The sequence below is a fragment of the Cydia pomonella genome, chromosome 7, assembly GCF_033807575.1.
Source record: "Cydia pomonella isolate Wapato2018A chromosome 7, ilCydPomo1, whole genome shotgun sequence".
NCBI classification, from domain to species: Eukaryota; Metazoa; Arthropoda; class Insecta; order Lepidoptera; family Tortricidae; genus Cydia; species Cydia pomonella.
In genome coordinates, this window is record NC_084709.1 from 23,571,243 (window position 1) to 23,584,874 (window position 13,632).

The 13,632-nt window shown below is 37.2% G+C and overlaps 2 protein-coding genes across 3 annotated transcripts in view; one reads left to right on the forward strand and one right to left on the reverse strand.

The window, feature by feature from the left end:
* LOC133520191 (choline transporter-like 1) overlaps nt 1-10,716 on the forward strand; it is a 33,589-nt gene extending 22,873 nt beyond the window's left edge. Inside the window, exons 10-12 of one of the 2 annotated variants that reach the window (XM_061854561.1) lie at nt 1,339-1,560; nt 5,003-5,157; nt 7,705-10,716. In XM_061854561.1, coding sequence (XP_061710545.1) covers nt 1,339-1,560; nt 5,003-5,157; nt 7,705-7,708 — 381 coding nt within the window. In that variant the 3' untranslated portion in view covers nt 7,709-10,716. Of the gene's footprint in view, nt 1-1,338; nt 1,561-5,002; nt 5,166-7,704 lie in introns of both variants that reach the window. The other variant, XM_061854560.1, reaches the window with a different exon arrangement.
* LOC133520196 (ribosome biogenesis protein BRX1 homolog) lies at nt 10,704-13,484 on the reverse strand. Its single transcript, XM_061854569.1, has 5 exons — nt 13,282-13,484; nt 12,925-13,201; nt 12,054-12,337; nt 11,630-11,867; nt 10,704-11,156 (listed from the first exon to the last, which is right to left on the reverse strand). Exons 1-5 carry the CDS (start codon nt 13,402-13,404, stop codon nt 10,978-10,980), a joined length of 1,101 nt encoding a protein of 366 aa, XP_061710553.1. The 5' UTR covers nt 13,405-13,484; the 3' UTR covers nt 10,704-10,977.
* Between the last annotated feature and the right edge of the window lie 148 nt (nt 13,485-13,632).

Consider the following 13,632-nt stretch of genomic DNA (forward strand, 5'->3'; position numbering starts at 1 on the left):
TTTTTATATCATCGCGATCACTTTCTTTGTTGAACTCGAATGTTTGATATGCATTGAACCCCTCGGGTCCAATTAAGTTGATAAGCAAACTGGCCTGAGTCGCGGAGTCTTCTTTAACCACTCCAGATGCCTTAAGAAATAAATTGAATTGCATCTTCCAACATTGCCACGCGTCAGCCCGGCTGACGGGGCTCCCGTCGGTGTTGAGCTCGGGAGGCGGTCTCGCATGTTCCATTTGCAGTACACTTTAGCACAAACACAATAACTTATAATTCTTACACCAATAAACTCCAATAACTGCACAAAAACTATTTATTTTTCACCGCTGCCACCATGTAGTAAATCAAACACCGAGCTCAGATGACAACTGGTTTATTAAAATAATAACGGGTAGATATACCTTGTTATAGAACTACCTACAACAACAAATAAATGATTATGATTATGAATATCAGCTCCAGCCCTGGACTCGATAGCGGGGTCATGGTCATAGACTCTTTGACGATGACCCGTCTATCAAGTCAGTTACCGGCACCGATCTCCGAACCTCCCGTAGCCTTCAACTTATTGTCCCTCGACATCGTACAGGTTTCAGGCCAGTCCTTCAACATTCAGGCAATCCGGCTGTGGAATGATCTTCCTCTCTCTATGAGACAAGCCCAGAACAAATTCTCCTTCAAGCGCATGTTGCGCAAGCATCTGTTTGACAAGGTTCAAAGGTCGTCCTCATGATGTTTCACAATGGGTATATATTTATATATGTATGTATGTATATTATTTATGTACGTATAATTTTATATAATTTTGTGATATTTTTTTGTCATTTTACTTTGTATTCTGACCCTGCACCAATTAGGATCTTTCGGTTTGGCTCATGGTTGACTGGTAGAGAATGCCTTTTGGCATTAAGTCCGCCATTTGTACTCTTCATGTATTGTGCTTCATGGTTTAGGGTCGGCAACGCGCATGTAACTCCTCTGGAGTTGCAGGCGTACATAGGCTACGGAGACTGCTTACCATCAGGCGGGCCGTATGCTTGTTTGCCACCAACGTAGTATAAATAAAAAAGGAGACTGTCGGCTCTAGACGACAGGGTTCTGTCGACTCTAAACGACAAGAGCTTGGTCGGTTCTAAGTGACAGTGAATCACTATTGCTCTCAGACCGATATCCCAATGGCGGATGGCCTGCACCTTACATTTAAAAAACCTTCAGTCACTAGTGCTATCTCTTTCATACTTGTTTACATGGTCTTTATTCTATCTTATTCACTCACAATCATTCATACGTTCCATTTCACTCAATCCTACATTTAAGTAATGGTATGATCTTATTGCAGGCGTTCAGCACAATAGTGAACAACGCGCTCCAAGTGGCCACCATCAACAGCGTGGGCGACTTCATCCTGTTCCTGGGCAAGTGCATCGTGACCGCGGTCACCGGCATCATCGGCCTGCTGCTTGTTAAACGGAACCCCGACCTGCACTTCTACGCCGTGCCCACACTCTTCATCTGCATATACTCCTTCTTTATTGCTCATTGCATCCTGTCTTTATATGAGGTAAGTTACTTTTTCTGTATCCTAGGGCCGACCAGCTGTATCAGTGTGACAGGTAATCACAGAATGCTCAAGGCTTCATGTTCCTCGGCGAGTGACTTGTGACCAAGGACCTGCACTTCTACGCCGTGCCTGCGCTCTTCATGTCTACTTACTATCATATTTGTCGTCTCTAGCCTACAAGCCATATTTGAGCGTCAGAGAGTGCTCGAGGCATTTGGCTTGCTCCTTATCAAATGGAACCTGGACCTGCAGTTCTACGCCGTGTCTATGCTCTTCATGTCTACTTACTATCATATTTGTCGTCTCTAGCCTACAAGCCATATTTGAGCGTCAGAGAGTGCTCGAGGCATTTGGCTTGCTCCTTATCAAATGGAACCTGGACCTGCAGTTCTACGCCGTGTCTATGCTCTTCATGTCTACTTACTATCATATTTGTCGTCTCTAGCCGTCAAGCCATATTAGTGCGTCAGAGAGTGCTCGAGGCATTTGGCCTGCTCCTTGTCAAACAGAACCTGGACCTGCAGTTCTACTTCAACTAAACAATCATGGAAAATTGTAAACAGACAAAGCAACAGGGTAACGGCTAAGTCAAATGCCAAATTAGTCCTCAAAACCCACAAGGTCATTGAAGATCTTCAGGAACAAGCCGAAATATTTTCAAGTCTATTTGAGCATAATAAAGGCACTTCAACTACTGATATTGCATCTGCTATGCATGTCCTGAGGCAGAGTTCACAAAGAGCAATCTATGAGTTGTGCGAGTGTAACCCCACAAGAGGTTTTTGGGATTGTAAAAAAGATGGAACAGAAATCATCAACGGGACATGATGAGATGAGAGATGAGAGAGACCCATAAGCGTATTTAAAGATAACATTGATTTGTTATCGGAACCACTGGCATACTTTTATAATAACTGCTTGCAATTAGGGGTCTTTCCTGACCAATTAAAAGTTGCGAAAGTACTGCCGATATACAAAAAAGACATCAGAAGTGACCCCAAAAAATATAGACCGATATCCTTATTACCTACGCTGTCAAAAATATTTGAAGTTATTAAAGGTGAGGTTGCAAAGACATCTAATTGTTAATAATGTCCTAAACAACAGACAGTTTGGATACCAGAAAGGTGTAGGTACTGGAGAGGCCATAGCTACCTTGGTTCAGGACGTGGTAACAGGTATGAATGACAGGATGAAAGTGGCTGGCATCTTTTTAGATCTCAGCTCCGCTTTCGATACTGTTGACTATGAAATACTGATAAAAAACTTGAGCACTATGGCATTACAGGCAAGGTCCTTGAGATATTAGATTCGTATCTAAATAATAGGAAGCAGTATGTCGAACTAAAAACAATCGATGGAGACACAGAGAAACTGGTCAAGTCAAAGACTGCTATTATAAGACGCGGAGTCCCACAAGGCTCAGTACTTGGCCCACTATTTTTTGTCCTGTTTATGAACGATTTGATACAATATATAATTCCATTCCATTATGCGACAGCTTCCATTATGCGCCGTGTACGGGAGAGCCCCAACAGCATCCTGAGTCTGGTGGCAAACAGGCTAGATTGCCCGATTGCTAGACACTGGCACAGTCTTCATATTCTTACATTTTAATTGCAGTTATTTATAGTTTATAGGAAGCTTGACATTTTAATTTATTTTATTACATCCATTTATTATTTTAATTTAATCAATGAAATGCTTTATCATGTAAATTTTAATGTCTAGTATTTAAATCGATTTAAATTTTCGTTTTTATTTTAATTCTTTTTATAAATGTTATATGTATATGGATCAATGTTGTCTGCAATAAATGATTTAATAATAATAATAAATTCACAACCTCATACCAAATTAGTTGTTTTCGCAGACGACACTAACACTATTGTCAGTGCTGAGAATATGACTCAGTTAAATGAAAGGGGGAATGCTGCAGTATTAGCTTTTAATGAGTGGTTCGCAATAAATAATCTAAGACTAAACAGCAACAAAACCAGTGTCATACTATTTTCGGCGACAGCAAAAATATCTGATGTTTTGGAAATAAGTTTAAACAGCAACAAAATTGTGCAAGCTGATGTTGTTAAATTTTTGGGGGTCTACATTGATGCACAACTTAACTGGAAGCACGAAATGCAGGCACTGAGCAATACTATTCGTTCCTCTTGTTATGCCTTACGCTGTCTACGAGATGCTATAGATACCACGCAACTAAAAATGGTATACCACGCTCTTATAGCAGCAAAGCTGCGTTATAGCATCAAATTATGGGGAAACAGCTATAGCTATAATGTAAATGTACTGCAAAAAAGGGCAATTAGAACGATTGTACGCATACCGCAAATGGCATCTTTCAGAGAGCATTTTATCAAACTGAGAATCCTTACCGTACCGTGTCTTTACATACTACTTTTAACGGACTTAGTAAAGCACCTACACAAGTATGAGAGCGCGACTGAGAGAAAGCAGGCTGTCTACTAGGCGGAAAGACATAAAAAATTCTGTAGTCCCTAGGCTTAAAGTTATGATGAAGCACGCCGCAAGTTACCAGGCCGTCTTCCTTTTAGAATATAATAGAATAATTTTTATTCGTAGACACAAACAAGACACATAAAATTACAAGATATAACAAAAACAAAGGAAGTATAAAGTGCCATGAAATGGCCTCATCTCAGCATGTTGCTGGCGGCTTCCTGCTCTCAGGGCCGGATTTAGGGGAGGGCAACCGGGGCTACTGCCCCGGGCCTCCACAAAAGAGGGGCCCCCACAATAGAGAATTCGGAAAATTTACCATTTTATTTGGAAAAAAATTGGGGCCAGGGGGCCTCCACTCCTTTATTGCCCGAGGCCTCCAGACCTTTAAATCCGGCATTGCCTGCTCTGATCTTCCGATGAGACCATGAAGTGAGAAAAATCACGAAAGGTAACAGACAAGAAGGAAAAAGACATAAAATAATATAGAGTGAACAAATTGAAAAATAGATAAAAGATAACGACTAAATTAAGTAAAGATTATTTTTATATCAAGCATCGTAAACATAACACTGTAACTGTTTTCAATAAGTTACCCACTGAATTTAAAACAATTACTAACAGTAAAATGTTCAATGCAAGACTCAAGAGTTATCTTTAAAAAAAGTCGTACTACGACTTTATAGACGATAGCTGTACTTAATTATAGTTTATTTGAATTTTTGCTGAGTTTACGTTTTTACTGTGTACATATTAGTGTATTATTCTAGTAGGATACCAAAGTGACGATATTATTATTTATTGTTGAAATTTCACATGTAATGCAATATTATCGTACCATGAGCTGGTCTGATGAAGGACATAAGAGGTGGCCATTGGAACTTTGTGATAAACATCGCTACTAAATTGAGTTCGGGTTAAAAAAAATTGTTTCCATCGCGTATTACATTATTGTTTTTTTTTACAGATGGTAGTGGACACGCTGTTCCTGTGCGTGTGCGAGGACCGCAACATGAACGCGGGAGAGGGCCGCTGGAAGAGCTCCCGCCTGGCCGCGCTCGGCGGACACCCGCCCGGCGACCTCGACACCACCGACAACGAGCTTCGCAATCTGGACTCCAAGTATTAAGGTTATTATTTTTATTTTTTTTTCTCATCAAAATATGTAAAAAATCCATAATGTCAATATCCAGAAAGGAAAATGGGGACTACATATGGATGGAGAAGCGGCCGACCCCTTTCCTCTTATCAAGACCCTGCCTCTATTGCGGCTCAGCAAAGGCCACTGATGTGGAATTAAGCTTACGCTTAAAGATGATTTAAGTGTACAAAAGGGAATCACGTAAATGAACATTACATTAGTGCGAAAGACGGTGGCTATAAATAAATATGGAACCCTAAAAACATGACCAGTTTTGAGCTTTAAAGCGGCCGCTTGAATATATCAACACCAAAGGTTAGCGGATTGCAAAATACGAAAAGCAGTATTCAGGGAGACGGATAGATCTTGAAATATACTCGTAGAAAGAAAATAATTTAAGCAATCACTTTTACAAAAATCATCCTATTATTCCAATTCAAACCTTATCAAAAACCCGACTTGCCAATTTGTCTTACTTCTAGAATGTATAAAATCAACCACTTTATTAGGAATAGATACTAGTACCAAAGCCTGACAAAAAGAGATCGTCGTTGATTTATGCTATAAACCACCTCAAACCCGTAACAGACATAGACAGCTCTCGCAGCGTACTATGCATATGCTCACTCTAGAATATCCTATGGGATCTTTTTATGGGGTAATAGTGGGGTACAGATAAAATAATTATACTTCAAAAAAGATGCATCAGAACCTTGGCCAACATTGACGAAATGGAATCTTGTAAGCCATATTTTGTTAAATATAAAATACCAGCAAATTTGTAAGAAAACATAGTGAATTATACTCTCCTGCAACACTACCCAAAAGGAATGACCGGAATTTAAATAAACTTAAACTTCCTTTTTCTAAACTGAAACTAGCCCACACTATACGTCAATAAAAATATATAATCACCTCCCAATTTATATAAAAAACGAAACTTAAATCATTTGTATTAAATAAATGTTACTATAATATAATATAAGTGATTTTTCTGATGATAAATAATATTTGTCTTGTGTTGTGATTGTAAATCTGTAATTAGTATTTACATGTAAATAATAGGTAAAATCTAGATTAGTATGTTGCCCTCTGTGGAACTATGTTGCCGTGCCTTAACAGAATATTTCTGAATAATGCAATACTTCCAATGACACTTGACATCATTCCGAAATTGGTCGCACTTTTAAAATATGAAAGGCAATCTTGTACAGTCAGCGTCAAATACTTTGTGGCAGTCAAAGTGGCCAAATAGTTCGGTACACCATACTAAATATATGGTGTACCGAACTATTTGGCTACTTTGGTTGCTACAAAGTATTTGACGCTGACTGTACAGCCGAGGAAATTAATTCCTTGGCAGTTTGCGTGAACCGTACACCGTTTTTTCGCTGACCATAATAGTTACCCCACTAAGGTTTCACGAGCTTTATGTCTCCCTAAAATTTAAGGCAACTGTAATCTTACTGTAGGTAATTTAGTAATAAAATACTCTCGACGAGAGGAATCGAATATTTGAACTTAAGTAACTCCTAGGACCGATTTAGTTCAAAGATTTTTGATGGTACCATTTCACCATTTGTATTTATTTATTTTCTCCAATATGCTCGGAAGTTCACCTTATTGTAGCAAAAATAGTACGGGAGGTTCTTCGTTATGGTCAAACTCACATTTAAAAAATTCAAACCTTTATTGTCGTGTTTTAGTGGACGGGAAGTTATTACTGTATTGTTTTTTACTTTTTAAAAACATGTATCCACTAAGAAAAACGCACACAGCCAATTAATATAGCTGCGGGCCGCGTCTAGACGACCAGGTCAACATCATTTCAAGCCAAGCTATAGCTTGAAATGACGGTCCTATAGGAAGAGTCGTGTAAGACCGACGTGTATGATCTTGCGAATACAGGGGGCCTACCGCGAAAACCGAAATTCGCAAATTGCGGGGATCTTTCTCTTTTACTCTTAGTAAGACGTCATTAGAGTGACAGAGAAAAATGCCCGCAATTGACGAATTTCGATTTTCCCGGTAGCCGCCCTGCTTATTAAAATCAAAGACTATATAACTTTTTTTTTAAGGATCTCATGCGTGCAAATACAGCTTATATTGCACAATTATATTGAATGAGCGAATATTGAATGGTACTGTCTGGCAGAATAGTTGTGCCATATAACTTTAAAAAAATAAAAAATAAAGAGGGATATTGTTTTTGATGTGAGGGTTCGATTTGAATGCTGGTTCATGTTTAAATTATGATTATTTTACCTGATTTCCTCGCATGTTTGGAGAAAAGCACTATATATGCCTCGGCAGGAACAGCAATTCGTGGATTCGTCTTTGTCGGCTCGGAAATCGAAACTCTTCCACGAATTGCCCTTTCCAGGCCTCTGCAATAATATACCATTGCTGAATATGGGTTTACAAAGGTGTACAATAATATATTTGAACTTTTTGACTGCCATACCAATCGATTTTCAATGTTGCACAAAAAAAAACATAATAAAATATATTTCTTTCATATATTTCAGGTAACGAGAGTCCTGAGGCATTTATAATAAAATAGACGTAGAATATAAGTATAAAACTAGAACGAAAAGCATCGAGAAAAGTTTTCATCGATACTTACAACAGTTTAATATGTATAATCGAAATGGATGTACCTTTATTGGAAACTCTTATTGATATTTTTTTTTTATATTTATAGATAGGTGTTTAGAATATTAATTTATTGATAATATTGATATTCAAAGTATTATTGTCATCTCATGTCTATATTTATGTGGTATAAGTAATAACTCCTCTATTTAATCTTCTTATAATTATTATGTCAAGCTTGGTGATATCTTGTGATAACACATGTTTTAAAAATCACCATCATTTTGATGCAATTTAATGTTTTAAGGGGTGTGAGCACAAACTAAAATATCAATTCATATGCACCCTAACTTTAAACCTCGTTATTAATACAAATTTACAGTACATATGGTGCTACTTTTCCGCACTAGTGCGTAAATTAACACAATGTAACTATGTCGAAAATTTAAACGGTCATATGTACTGTAAAACGTTGTACGATACATGTGCGAATAGGTAATTCGCAACTCGTGTCGATTTAAAACACTCCCTTCGGTCTTGTTAAAATGTGTGTATAGTATATAACGATTACAAGCCTCATTTAGTTAACTTATGTTTTAATACTTTCTTACAAATACACACGTCAGAATAAGATAATGTTTTTTGAAATTAATGCTATTTGAGGCTTGTAGCACCTTTTATGAATAACGCCACAAGACTTTAAAAACTACTAAACGTTTTTTTTGAGATTGATATGTATGCATTTATACCATAGTTATATTCTCATAAAATTTATATACTTGGCGCTAATATATTTCAAGATAATATTAAGTTTTGATGATATCTATTATACAAGTTGCTAGTATTTTATGAACGTTTAAATGCGATTTTTGATAAATGTGAATTTTATTTTTGTAGTACAAAACACGACTTGACTGTTTAATTGACACATATTGTAATGTGTGAAGCTTTAACTTAAGTAATTATTGTATTTAATTATATTAGAGTAAAATACTCCAATGTTAACTTTAGATTTGATTCCTTTTGGCAAATTTTATGTCGATTCAATTTAAGGTTTTTGCACTTCCATGAATGATTTATTCTTGTCCATTCCTTTCCAGAATTATTTTTATAATTCTCATTATTTAATACTCTAAGATAGTTTATTTAGCCTTAAGAGTGAATTTTTATTCTATTTTTACATCCATATTTAAAATCAATGCAAGAATAATGAATAATTAAGGTTATAAATGGTATGATTGAAATTTATAGATCAACTCAAAATAGACCAAATGGTGTCATGGGAATAATGATTGTTTTCGGTTGAAAAGTGTAATTAGTCGTAATTGCAGCTCACGAAATACTGCGTGCGTAAACCTAAGATTTCCTTTGGCACGATTGGTCCTTAGGACCCAGGATGGATTTAAGAAGTGGAGGCGCCAAGATGTTTGATGTACATTTTTAGAGGGGGAGGGGCTCTCAACTTTTCTTGATATCTATATCATTTAAGTTACTAGGCCAAGTTTGGTATCGTTTTCGTATAAATCGGGGATGCCCAAATTCATTTATGGTATCATATTGACACAATTCTGTAGTAAAAATATATAAAATGTGAAGAAAAAAAGTCCTCTTCACGCTTAAATTGTTGAATAAATTTGTTAAAAGTTAGTATATAATACTTTTGAGTCCCGGGGAACAACAGCATAGTTTTTTGTCTCCAAATTCATCCCTTATGGGTATAAAAAGGAAGGTAGAAGTTTGTATGGGGAATCAATAACAGCTGAACCGATTTAGATAAAACTACGTCTAAATCTTTGATTTAGTTGAAAATGATACCAAACTTGACTTAGATCCCAAACTTATTATAAATATGGAGTGTGGAATTAAGAGGGGTGACATCTCTTATGGTAGAATAATAGTTCCAAATCTCTCCAGAGTAGCGCTAGAGTAGCTAAGAGCCTATGCGTTATTGACGGAGTGAAGTGCGCTGTCTATGATTTGTTTTTTTTTTTTGTTCAAGTCTTCTAGGTATTGTAGCGCCACCTATTTAAGGTTTTTGATGACACTTTTTGGTACATGGAGATTTCATTCCTGACCTCTATTAACTCCACCTTCCATAGTTATAAACCTCGGACGTCGCCAACGCTAACCCCCCCCGTCCCCTCCTGCATCAAAAACCATTACTTCTTAAATACTCGTACATCTTAGGAACGCAAAAATTAATTCTGCCACAGGAAACCTTTGGTTCAGAGAAAGCCGTATTTGGCATTTTTATGTAGTGTAGACACATGACTAAACATAAATATTTTGTAAACATATGAAAAGTACAGCAGATTTTTTTTATTTAACGTATTTTAACTGTAGGAGAGGGAGTTGCTATGAACCTATTTCTTGGATAACAGGTTTAAGCGGTATATGTAGATTGAAAAAAAGAAACATTCTCGTGGACTCAATATGTGCATCCATAGCAACTACATTTGTTCAATGTGAAAATAAAAACTACTATTTCATTTAGGTTAAATTAGTTCAAGCTGCGTATATCTGGCTCAAAATAATTGTAAACTCATGACTGACGGCCGTCCATGTTTACGAATCTAATATTAATCGAGATCTCAACTATGGTCAATGTAGGGAAGACCGTCTACAAGCTCTTTTTAGCCGCCTTTAACTCTTACGTTTGCACACGTAATCTAGTTACAGAAAAAGCGAAGGTTCCCTTTTTCACAGTCTGAGCGACGTACGTATACAAATACGAGTTCTGGGCCTATGACGGTCATCCCGCCAAAAAAATGTCGGTCTTCTCCACAATTGACCTTATTTAATTTGAGTAGTTTAGTCTGTGTTGGACATTTTGTTGTATTATTATTAAGAATCTATAATCATGTTGTGAACCCGCATTTTCTTCCAACCGTACCTGTTTATTGTAGCTTCTGACATCGAAATAAAATTTTACTTTTGTGTGGAAATATTTATTTATGACAAGGTATCCTTATAGCTTCCAAATCCGTCTGAGGGAATTCCGTACACGAGCGCTTGTTTTTGAAACAATAGTCCACGATTGTTAACTTCATTGACAAAGCTGCGATTTAATTTCAGCAATAAGAAGCAGATGGGCCCTATTTTCTAGGATCGAAAAATAAGCTCGTTTACGGAATTTTCCGCAGACGGATTTGGCCGCATTGATTATAACCTGATTTATGGAATACAAAATTTGATTAAGTACGTATTTATTTTTTATTTGGCTTTTTCTTTTTGAACTGTTTCCTCTTCTTTATCTGGTCGGAGATGAGCTTGCTTTTGGCTTTGAGTTGTTTCCGTCTGATGGCCATGTCCGGTTTGCTCTTAGATTTCTTGACGGCAGGTCTAACCTGAACTTCTTCATCACTGTCCACCTCTTCCTTTATTTCTGTTAAAAGAAATATTGATTAACAGGATATTTATTTTTGTTTAAAATACAAGAAAATATAAAATTTGTAGCAGAATTATGATTTAACCTTTTCAATGCCTTGTGAAATACAAAAGCTGTCACACGGACGCCACGTCACTGAAGTGTCTAAACTAAAATTGAACTTTATGCATATGCATGTAGGTCTATGTTGCTCCATTGTCTGTGACGGATTAATCCGTCTTCGGTGCAGATATATCCTCCATTAAGCGGGTCCACACAGAGCACTCGGGCGAGGACAACGCGCGCGCCGCCTCGGCCGAGGCACGTCTACACTGGCCGGTTTGTGCGCGAGGAAATTGCCTCGCGCGTATGCTCGCTCTGTGTGACCAGCCTATTGGCGTCAAAAAGATTAATAATGTTTCTTTCGTGAATTTAGGGTATACATTTTTAATGAACTGCTACATTGATAATGAGGTTTGTCTCATTATTACCTTTCACAACTACTTCTTCAGCCTTCTCCACTGCATCCCCCTTGAAGAAGTCAGCATCTTCAATATCCGGATACCCTGTCTCAGGCTTCGTAGCCTCGTACACCGCTTTCTTTTCAATCCGTCTCTCGTATTTATCACCAGCTTTCTTGGAGAAAGCTTGCCGCAGTTTAGCTGGGCTTACATACTTTGGGTTTTCCCAGATGGTCACCCCACCGAATGAGCCAGAGAATATCTTTACCTGTAATAATATTGTAAGTATGAAATAAAGAAAATACATGTAATTTAGGCACAATATTGTACAGTCACCACCAGATACATTGAAGCCCAAAGGCTTGAATGACTTAGCCTTGGTAATTTTTTCTTTCCTATATGACATTTCATTTTAAAATTACACCTATTAACTGAGCATCAGGAATTTACTTACAGGGTTCAACACAAATCTAGGTCCAATTTCAGCCAATGCACCATCTTCAGATAAAATCTGGTAATTTCTGAACCAAATTCTGTTGTCAAGCACCATGAAGGTATAAACATGATCAAAGAATGGTTGACTTTTAGGATGGTGGTTGGGCACCCCAAATATCTGGATTAGTAGTTCCTTCAGCAAGGCATAGTGTGGGTCCTTGGTGAATTGCGGATCGAAAGAAAGAAGCGGTCTGGATCCTCTTAAACAGTTTCCTGTCATTTTGAGCTCACCCATTGTGTAAACTGTAAAAGAATGCATGCATAAGTATTATTTTGCTTGGGTATCGCTATAGATCTCTGTAAAATGATACACGGCATGGCATGATCAACATATACTGTTGATACTTTTGGACATTGAATTAACGAGTTACACACTTAAATACGTTAGGGGCATGGCAAACTGTGCCTGTATCATAGCCTTCTTTCAATAATGTTAACACATTCACTACGAGTAACCTGCCAGGTGGGTTCTCTGTTTGTAGGTGCTTTTCACTACAAAGTGGATAAACCACATAATCGGCTATGCTTGTAGCATATGCTAGCTGTGAATGTTAAAAGTTGTAGCCAAAAAACCTTTTTAATGAATAGATTAGCATTAGCTTAGATTTTTTAATTATTCCGTACAGTAGTCTAATTTTCTATATTAATACCCTAGTTCACAATCATATTAATTATGGAAAAAACATTATTATAATTAGTACCATAGTGCACAAACATTAACTTGTTATTATAACTACATTTTCCGTGTAATTAGTACAACTGTGAAGGGTATAGATATTTAGGTTTAAATAAAGCTACTGTTTGATACATGTCGGAAAAAAGATACTTACTGTTTTCTACTAAAAACTTTACGCTTGGACCATTGGGAATGTTAGCCATCCACAAATACAGATCCCTCATCTTTCTGCCTTCAAACAGGATGCATTTATTACAGTTCTTCATTTCGCTGATCTCGTTCACCACGTACAAGTTCTTGCTCCTTTCCATTTTGGACTCAGTCTTGTGGTGAGGCATTAGTTTCTTAATGTCCTCCATGAGATAACGGTGCCGGTGGTTAATACCACGAGCCGCGAATACCAGTACTCTCTGCCTGTTGATCCATTTTACCTAAGAACCAACAAATATATCGTCATATTTATTTAACTACGACAAAATAATAAAATAAAACTTAAAAGTCGCAATCGTACCTGTTTCGGAGTAGGATCATCCGACATACGCACTGGAGGTAACACAACAGTTTCTACTTCCATTTTTGTCGGTTGAGTCTTTATTTCTTTCTTTTTAGAACTTTTTGCTTTTACTTTAACCATTTTTACGATATTCTATAGGTTAGAGCCGCACAAAACACGAAATCTCGTTTACACGCACGTGTGAAATGACAAATGACATCTGTCAATGTCAAAACTAGTTTCGTACCCACACAGTTTAAGCCACTTTTAAAGACATTATGATGCAAATGAATGAAAGAACATGGAAAGAAGATTTAAAAGATCTTCAATCAACTTATGAAATCGTGTAATCGCACTTGATTTGAACTG

Excerpts from the sequence above, each read along its gene's own strand:
- LOC133520196 (XM_061854569.1), bottom strand. The coding sequence starts at position 13,404 with ATGGTTAAAGTAAAAGCAAAAAGTTCTAAAAAGAAAGAAATAAAGACT. Across the intron at positions 11,868-12,053 it reads CTAGATTTGTGTTGAACCCT|GTAAAGATATTCTCTGGCTC; the intron begins GTAAGTAAATTC and ends ATATTATTACAG. Across the intron at positions 11,157-11,629 it reads TGAAGAAGTAGTTGTGAAAG|AAATAAAGGAAGAGGTGGAC; the intron begins GTAATAATGAGA and ends TTCTTTTAACAG.